The sequence below is a fragment of the Nicotiana attenuata genome, chromosome 6 (assembly GCF_001879085.1).
Source record: "Nicotiana attenuata strain UT chromosome 6, NIATTr2, whole genome shotgun sequence".
NCBI classification, from domain to species: domain Eukaryota; kingdom Viridiplantae; phylum Streptophyta; class Magnoliopsida; order Solanales; family Solanaceae; genus Nicotiana; species Nicotiana attenuata.
In genome coordinates, this window is record NC_031994.1 from 74190429 (window position 1) to 74200070 (window position 9642).

Consider the following 9642-nt stretch of genomic DNA (forward strand, 5'->3'; position numbering starts at 1 on the left):
CGGCATTCATTCACCTTCTATTTCTTCACCTAGAGTGTCTAGTCCCTCTTTCACTCCTGTGTTTTCTCCAACTCCTTTGCCTGCACTTAGAAAATCAACAAGAGTCTCAAATCCCCCTCCTTATTTGGCAGATTATGTGTGCAATGCTGTTTACCTAACTGATCTTACTTCTGCTTGTTTTGCAGTTTCTCCCCCACCTCCTATATTGCCTTTTTCTGCTCTTTCTCATTCTAATCAGTCACTTCTTAGTTCTATCTTACATATACAAGAACCTACCACTTTTTCCCAAGCCTCCCTACACCCCTGTTGGCAGGAGGCTATGGCTAATGAATTTGAAGCTTTGGAGGCTAATCAAACTTGGGAAGTGGTGGAACTGCCTAAAGGACATAGAGAACTACCTTGCAAATGGGTGTAAAAATTGAAGTATAAAGCAGATGGAAGTATTGAACGGTTTAAAGCTAGACTAGTAGTTCGAGGGGATACTCAACGAGAGGGAATTGATTACACAGAAATTTTTTCCCCCGTGGTCAAGATGACCACTGTGAGGTGCCTTTTGGCAGTAGCAGTAAAGAAAGGTTGGGATTTATTTCAATTAGATGTTAATAACGATTTTCTTCATGGTGACCTACAGGAAGATGTATACATGCAATTTCCAGCAGGCATGAAGCCTCCTACCTCTCATCATGTTTGCAAATTAAAGAAGTCATTCTATGGGCTCAAGCAAGCCTCTAGGCAATAGTATGCCAAGCTCACTGCTGCTTTAAGTTTCAAAGGATTCTCTCATTCACTCAATGACTACTCTCTATTTTTTAAGAAGACACCCAAGGGAGTTTGCATTCTTGCAGTCTATGTCAATGATATTCTTTTAACAGGAGATGACTTTACAGAAATGGCATTATTAAAGGTTTTTCTTCATTCAGAGTTCAAGATTAAAGATCTAGGACATGCTCATTTTTTTCTAGGTATGGAAATTATCAGAGAATCACAAGGTTTGATTGCTACACAGAGAAAGTTTACCTTTGAACTTTTATCCGAGTTTGATTGTTTTGACAAAAGACCTGGCTTCCCCGCTTGAACCTTCCACAAAATTGCGCGCTGATGTTGGTGATTTGTTGCCGGATCCCACAATTTATAGAAGACTACTGGGGAAATTGAATTTCTTGACTCATACATGCCCAGATTTGTCCTTTGCTGTGCAGCATTTGAGCCAATATATGCAGACTCCTCGACAACCTCATCTTAATGCATCACTTCATTGTCTCCGGTATCTATTATCCAATCCGGGTCTTGGTTTATTTTTTCGGACAAACTCCTCTTTCAAGCTTTCAGCTTTTTGTGATTCAGATTGGAGTTCCTGTTCGGAAAATCGTCGCTCTGTCAGTGGATATTTCATCAGTCTTGGTGGTTCTCCTGTGTCTTGAAAATCTAAAAAACAACCTATCATTTCCCTTTCGTCCGCTAAAGCTGAATACCGCTCTATGCGTCGCGTGGTTGCCGAAAACACTTGGCTTGTTCGACTACTTTCCGATCTCATTGTTTCTCCTTCACTTCCGGTACCTCTTCACTCCGACAGTCAGGCAGCCATCTATATTGCCAAGAACCCGGTGTTTCATGAAAGAACCAAGCATGTAGAGCTTGATTGCCATTTTGTTCGCCAACAATTTCTCGCCGGACTAATTTCCCTCAACTTTATTCCTTCTGCTTCTCAAATAGCTTATGTCTTTACTAAACCCTTGGCTGGTTTTCATCATCAACAACTCATCGACAAGTTGGAGGTTGTTTCTCACCCCTCCAACTTGGGGAGGGGGGGGGTGATGAGATACAGAATGAGATGAAGGCAGAAAACATAGGGCTCTAGCTTCTTCAGTTGATAGAGAAGAAGTGTTCGATAAAATTAAGAAAATGAGCCATCTTCCGTTAATACCTATGTCTGTAAAAGAAAAGAAATTAAAAGGTATTGGGCCTTCAGAACAGACCACTTCAACTCAGCCCAACAAGAAGGGTCAACTCAGCCCAACAAGAATAAAGGGAGGAAGCCCAATGTTGCTTCTACAATCCCCAGCCTGATAAAAGATAGATAAGTATATTGCCTAGTTTCTTCTAGAAATAGTACACGTGTTTATAGAGAATAATTTCTGATATTGGAATTACAAATTAGTTATAGTATAGCCAATAAGAGATAGGATAGTTGGAGTTAGTTATTAGAGAAAGATTCTTTCTTATTTGTATATAACTAGTATACGTACCCGCGCGATGCGCAGATAATTCTAAAGAAAAAGCAATGCATTGTAAGATGTGCGAATTAAAGTAAAGAACCTAAAAGCACTTCTTATTAAACAATATTTTAGTACAACAAAATTGGTCACGATCTTTAGGAGAACAATATTTTAGTCTAACAAAATTAATATTTAGGACTCTACAATATGTGCAATAAAAGGACAACATGCCATTAGCTTGATTTTATCACACAAAAGAAAAACAAATAAAAATTACAAATTCACCAGCAAATCATTTTCACTCCAAGCTCCATCCTTCATCTTGAATAGGATTCTAAGTAGTTGCAATTGAACCACTCTTTTCAAACCAACTTACATGAACTCTTCTGCCTTGTGCTGGAAACTTCAGTCCATTAAATGAATTAATATAATCATCAAAGTCCAAGGTTGCATCATATTATAAACTAATTTTGTATAAACTTGTTTACATTATCAGCCTTCCTCAACCAGATTGCTACATCACTTTATGCTTCATAAATTATCAACGTGTTGCAAACACCTAATCCTCATATTTTTCAACTAAGACTAATTTCTAAACGCATACGACATAATACAAATACACATAAAATAAGAAAGGATACATTGTCAAATTTGACGCTAAAGACGAAAGAGGATAAATGGACAAATTATGTACGTTTATTTTAAAAACAATATGGGTGACTACATATACCTTCAGAGCCTTATTTTCGTTTCAGGATGCAATTAGCTCGCTAACTTGTCGTATGAATCATACAACCACTATTTACTAAGTGTCTATGGGATGAGTAGATAATACAAAAGGAAATTAACTATTCATCCTAAGTTTTTCCCACTAATGATAGATGCGTATTCACCCTTTGTACTGTTCAAGACTATCCAAACCTGCATAAAAATTTATAAGATGCAGATCTATAAGAAAATATTTATACTTCAATTGAAAGGCGACCGTAGTATCATTTTAACCACCAATTCACAAATTAAAATTATTTCATGTATCATAATAATCCATCTCATTAAATGTGTAAACATTGGAGACAAACACAAAGAACAGTCATCACATGGAGTAACAATAATTATCCATATGACCAAGTAAATTATAACAAAATTTCATACATAAACTCAATTATAATACATTTTACATAAAGAAACTCAATTTTAATATATTTTAAATAAAGCACACCATTCTCGACAAAAATTTATAACAGAAACTCAATTATAATACATTTTACAAATTCTAAACTTACAGGTCTTGTTAGAGCAGCTGCATACAAATCACCAGATTTGGCAGAATTGTAAACAATACAGGTATATCTATAAAGGATGATAAGTGATTATTGCGAAAAAAGAGTAGTCTATTAATCAAAACTTTAAGATATTCCACACACATAATTAACAAAATTCAACAACTGTAGCGACATAGAAACCTTGAGTAATAGCTCTCATGATCAGTGGATTCCACAGAGTATTCCTTATCGACAAAGTTTTTTGTTTTCGCCTGCTTGTTTTGCTCAAGTACGTCCTGCTGGGGTAAATGCAACACCCCATTTTCTGCATATTTGAATTTCATAACTTGCTAAGTTACTGTAAATAGTATTATACGACATAGAAACCTTTAAAAATGTATATTAATTTTGAACTTACCAGATTATTCTAAAAACAATATGAGTTTTGAAACTGAAATTTTGCATTAAACGCATATTATGCAAAGAAAAAACTGAAAGAAATCTTGACAGACCGTATTCAATACCATCAATAGTAACAGTAGCAACGACAATAGATGGAAACAAAGGCAAATAGCGCACAGTACTTTTGAGAACTGATGAGATTTCAACTTTCAAATTTATTTTCTCTAATCTCTCAACAAAAGCGAAAGAAGATAATTACAATTAAAATAATAATTTATGATGCAATTCTAATTATAACTTGGGCATACCAGAAGAAGAGAAAAAATTGTCCCCCGAAGTTCCTGTGATCCAATAGATTTTTGCTCCGGCTTCGATGAATCCCAAAAAGGGAAAACCCCAATATAACGCCTGCTATGGAACAATTAAAAATAGGAATTTCATACAAAGATACATGATGTAAACATGAAACTTTATACCTTCAAATCTTTCTCACGGACAGTAAAACTTCTTCTCCTTTGTTAATTTTTTCTCTGTCTTGAGTACCAGTGCAGTTGGAACTTGAGGCGTTTGGAATTGAAAATTATGTGTTTGGTTGAAACGGCAGGTGAAATGTGAAGGCTTTTTGGCTTGAAAGGGTACTTAAAAAGATTGTAACTGTTAGCCTTATATATCTCCTTATTATTAGGACTTATAACTGTAATTAAATGTAAACTTTTAAAATTTGATAATAATTATTTGATTATTCTTAACGAAAAACGTCTTAGTTTCCAACTCTAGTGAATAAATGAAATAACTGCCGAACATGGAAGGCAATTCGTATTCCTTTTTTTTGTGAATGATGACTGTTTTTTTTGTGTGTCTATTTTATAGTTCTAGTTCAAATTTTAAATTTCAAACTAACTCCAACTTTATTGGAGATGTGTCTTAAAAAATGACAGTTGTTGAATTGTAGTTATGCCACTTGGCATCATTACATTCTTTTGCTTCTCCTTTTATATATATATATATAGATATAGATAGGAACATTTGTATAATTCTGTTACAACAAAAAAATATACAACATACAAAATTCTCGCAGATTTCTCTAAAATCCTACATGTTTATTATAGATCGACAATATAAAAATTCAAGCAGATATGCGGACCAGTGACCCAGAATAGGCATTGGTGAAATTTTCATCAATTCGACACAGAAACAACACTAGATCTGAGAAATATCAATAATTAACGACGAATTTCTGCAGGAAACCTAAGATTACCTGGTGATGATGAGGGAGAGAGGCTTGCTCTATTCTGCGGCGGTAGAGGGAATATTTTGCCGGGATTTAAATTCGAGGGAGAATAAATTCTCGAAATAAATTGGAAGGAAAATTTTAATTCCCTTTACCGACTTTTATTGACCATTTAATGACCAATGCTTTGATTCAGTAAGAGGAGCATTCTTTCCTGCAACTTCTTAAATGCCGTCAATAATTTGTGTGCTGCAATTGGTTTTATTGCCATTAAACAAATTTTATGTTTAAAATGGTTTTAAGAAGATAGAAAAGAACATTTAAAGAACAACCTCATAATTTTTTTTTGTACAAACATAATCATTACATTTTAAAAAAAAAATAACTTCCTATAAAATCGTTGTTTATTTTCAAAAGTAAATCCTAGTAATGTATCATAAATAAAATTTTCGCATGCAGCGCAACAGGAGCAGCTTGAAAGGAGAAAAAAGATGGGGCCCAGTTAACAGAGATCTGTCCCTTTCATTTTCTTTGAATATTCAGAAGTAGCCACCAGAGGAAGTGTCGATATAATTTTCTTTGTTGATGGAATTGCCAAACTTAATTTAACAAATACTTCTTTCATCATCAGTGTAAGTGTCCATATAATTTTCTTTGTATGTGGAGTTGCCAATTTGAATTTAACAAATGTACATCACCATCAGTGAAAGTGTCCATATCATTTGCAACTTGATGTTAATCTTTTTTTATTGTTGTTAAAATTTAAATACGAACAGGCTAGGCGAGAGAGAGGAAGGCTCATGACTTGGACCAAGTGAAGTGCATCAAATACCAAGAAGGTAAAGTACTGTTGGAGGAGGCACATATTAAAATAAGATGGCAGACATACTTTCATAAACTTTTGAATGAAGAGGGAGACATGACTATTGCGCTAGGTGATTTGGAGCACTCCGAGAGCCAACGTGACTTTGGGTATTGCAGGCATATTAAGGTCAAGAAGGTGGAGGAGGCTATGCGCAAGATGGGCAGGGGAAAACCAACCGGACCGGACGAGATTCTGGTGGAGTTTAGGAAAAGCGCGTGTAGGGCAGGTTTGGAGTGGTTGACCAGATTGTTTCATGTCATTTTTAGTACGAAAATGATGCCCGAAGAACAGAGGTGGAGTATGATGGTCCCGTTATACAAGAACAAGGTTGATATTCAAAATCGTAACAACTATAGGGGCATAAAACTGCTAGGCCATACTATGGAGGTTTGGGAGAGGGTGGTGGAAACCCGGGTGAGAGGAGTGTGTCCATTTCCGAGAACTAATTCAAATTCATGCCGCGGTGATCGACCACGGACGCCATTCATCTGTTGAGGAGATTAGGGGATCAATATAGGGAGAGGAAGAAGGATTTGCAGTTTATTGACCTAGAAAAAATATACGACAAAGTCCCTAGGGAGGTTTTATGGAAATGTTTGGAGGCGAAAAGTGTACTTCTAGCATACATTAGGGCGATTAAGAACATGTACAATGGAGCCAAGACCCAGGTTAGTACAGTAGGAGGTGACTCAGGACACTTTCCTATCGTGATGGGGTTACACTAGGATTCAGCTCTTAGTCCGTTTCTATTTGCCTTGGTGATGGATGTATTGACGCGCCACATCTAAGGGGAGGTGCCGTGGCGCATGCTATTTGCATATGATATAGTATTGATTGACAAGACGCGAGGCGAGGTCAACACTGGGATGGAGGTTTGGAGACATACCTTGGAGTCTAAAGGTTTCAAGTTGAGCAGGATTAAGTGTCACGCCCCGAACCTGGGGAGGCGTGGCGGGCACCCGGTCCCATATTTGGCCCGAGCGTACCACTCTGTAACTGTGAACTCTGGAGGGATAGCCCTCAACTTAGGCCGATGAGGCCATACTCTCAATTATCTGAAAATATCATCTCTCTCATAAAAATACCCAAAAATAAATATATATATATATATATATATATATATATTATATATATATATATATATATATATAAATATATATATAACTGTACAAAATATACAGGACTTGTCTACAAGCCTCTAGCGATAGTTGAACAGTCGGGACAGGGCCTCGACCTACTAAGCAAACCTGCATATATAAAATGGACTCCAAGGTCTAGACCTGGTAACCCCGAGGAAGTGGAGCTTACCAACCAAGTTGATGTTTGACTCTGTCTACTATGAAGGTCAATCCAACTATCTATCAGGACATGCAGGCATGAAATGTAGCGTCCCCGGCAAAAGGGACGTCAATACAAAATTATGTACCGAGTATGTCAGGCAGCCGAATGACTGAAATCTGAAACTGAACTGATAATATAATAATTGAAAGTAACCAGGAGTCAAAGATAATATGAAGATATGCTTACCTGCTGATACTGACTCAACTCTCTCAATATAGCATGTAAAATAGTTGTTCGTCCCTATAAGGCTCGTTATGTGTAACTGCTCTGCCGTAGTAGACTCCCTCAAAGGCGCTCGACCATACTAAGGTCTGTATCTCGTCCATTCTGGGCTCGCTCATAGGCGCTCGGCCACAGTAGGCTTGGTATATAACTTTCCATCTGATCAGAAGTTACCCAATAGGGGCCTGCCCATCGATTATAGCTCGATGGTGGTGAAAATACTTTAACACTATATATATATAACCTACTACATAGTTGTAGTAGGTTAGCATTGTATGCACATTTGATATCTCTAAAATGTCCTTATTATTTGCTACCACCATATTAAGTTTAAGGACTTTTTTGTCCTTTTACAAAATTTCACATTTCATCTCTACATTTCCCAAAAGTAAACCCACCTTATGAGAATTCTTTCCAGTCAATTACCCTTCACCTCTCCCCTCTCTCGTCCTACCTGCAATTGAAGCACAAATCACAAAGATGAAATTGAAGAAATCTGAGCTTCCTCTTCTACTTTCAACATAATTTGGTAAAGCTTAATCTAAATCTTCCATGAATTTCACCTAAATTCTCCCATCTTCTTGTTCCTTTCAACTGAATGAAGTTTTTCATTTTGTAGATCTCTATGAATGTTCATCTCGTGTTCTTAGATTTTTAATACTATACAAGTAGAAAAACTTTTTAACAGTCTTGTTATTCAGTGATCGAAGAATAACTAAAGCTGAATCTAAAATTAGTTGAAACAATAATGGTGGGTTCTATCGAATAAAATCAAATTGAATAATTGCTGTATTTAAACAAATCTACAAAAAGCTTACACCATGATTCTGACACCGAAATAAGAGAATTTGAATATTAAACTCCTACCTTCATAACAATAAAACCCCTTTTAGAATTTGAGAAGAACAATGGCGGGAGAAGAAAAATAGAGGGGAAAATATTTCTCGCTAGCTGGAGTGTGGGAAATGTAGAGATGACTGTGAAATTCTATAAAAGGAAAAAAATATCCTTAAATATAATATGGTGGTAGCAAATAATAAGGGCATTTTGGAAATATCGAATGTGCAATACAATGCTAACTTACTACAACTATTTAGTAGGTTAGCAAAAACCTATATATATATATATATATATATATATATATATATATATATATATATATATATTCTCTACACTATTGGCTGAAAGAAGACAAAACTAAACTGAATACGAATGCCCGATAATGGAAAATGCTGTAACTTATGAGACAGGGACAATGTACATGAATTTAGGAATATGAACTTCTCTTTATGTCTCGTTACCAAACACATGTAGTTACTGGATCATGCCAAAATGAAGGAAAGGTTTAGCCTTAACATGCCTCAATTCGTCAATTCAATTCAACAACAAGCTTACGACAACTAGCGCGCCAACCCTATAACAAAGAAACACATGTACAACTTAGATGGCGCTAGTATATCCCGTATCTCAAATGATAACTCGATTCTAAAATAAAACGGGCAGCATTTCCCCTGATTTTACTGCTCCCTCAAGCCTACTATAGGCGAGACAACAACACAATACAACCAGCAACTCAAAAGCAACCTAACTACAATTTGGGACCTTTAATACAATAAAAAACCCAAACATACCATAACACACCCAATCAACAAGTTATCAATTAACCTGAAATTGCAACAATGAGCGACCAGCCCACTACCCTAACACATGTGGCGTTTCTCCATGCACTTTATCCTTCCAAACTCCATATATCAGCAACACAATAGTCCAACACGAGTGGACTACAAAACACTCCACTAAAAGTGTTGAACTCATGGCTTCCGATCACCGTACTGTGAGTTTTAAATATTAGAAAACGAGTTTATCAACCTTCCTTGATAATTAAAAGCTTAAATACAGAAAGTAGGCATTTTTTTAACTATGAAGTAACTTCCAAAACTCAAACAATAAAGAAAAAGAGTGGCGATATAGCGATACTTACGTCGTAGGGATCGTTCTAATGCTATCGTTTCTTGATTTCGTACCCAGGATGCTAATCTTCTTTGAAACCCTTGTAGAGAGCTTAAAGGTAAGCTTAGGGTCTTATTTTGGTCGTGGTCTGTG

General features: G+C 36.2%; 1 protein-coding gene and 1 long non-coding RNA gene across 3 annotated transcripts; one reads left to right on the forward strand and one right to left on the reverse strand.

The window, feature by feature from the left end:
• On the forward strand, positions 533–1421 carry LOC109227986 (uncharacterized mitochondrial protein AtMg00810-like). The gene is made up of 3 exons (XM_019393174.1): positions 533–659; positions 873–962; positions 1057–1421. Exons 1-3 carry the CDS (start codon positions 533–535, stop codon positions 1419–1421), a joined length of 582 nt encoding a protein of 193 aa, XP_019248719.1.
• LOC109228315 lies at positions 2895–5451 on the reverse strand. 2 transcript variants are annotated; one of them, XR_002068364.1, is made up of 4 exons: positions 4357–5451; positions 4189–4288; positions 3680–3803; positions 2895–3137 (listed from the first exon to the last, which is right to left on the reverse strand). It is a non-coding gene; the product is annotated as an uncharacterized LOC109228315 (long non-coding RNA). The 2 variants fall into 2 exon arrangements; XR_002068365.1 differs by lacking the exon at positions 2895–3137 and having other exon boundaries at positions 3439–3803; positions 5139–5451.

Coding starts and splice junctions, on each gene's coding strand:
- LOC109227986 (XM_019393174.1), top strand. CDS start 533: ATGACCACTGTGAGGTGCCTTTTGGCAGTAGCAGTAAAGAAAGGTTGG. Junction 660..872: donor ATACATGCAATTTCCAGCAG/GCATGAAGCCTC, acceptor TTCTTTTAACAG/GAGATGACTTTACAGAAATG. Junction 963..1,056: donor ACATGCTCATTTTTTTCTAG/GTATGGAAATTA, acceptor TTTTGACAAAAG/ACCTGGCTTCCCCGCTTGAA.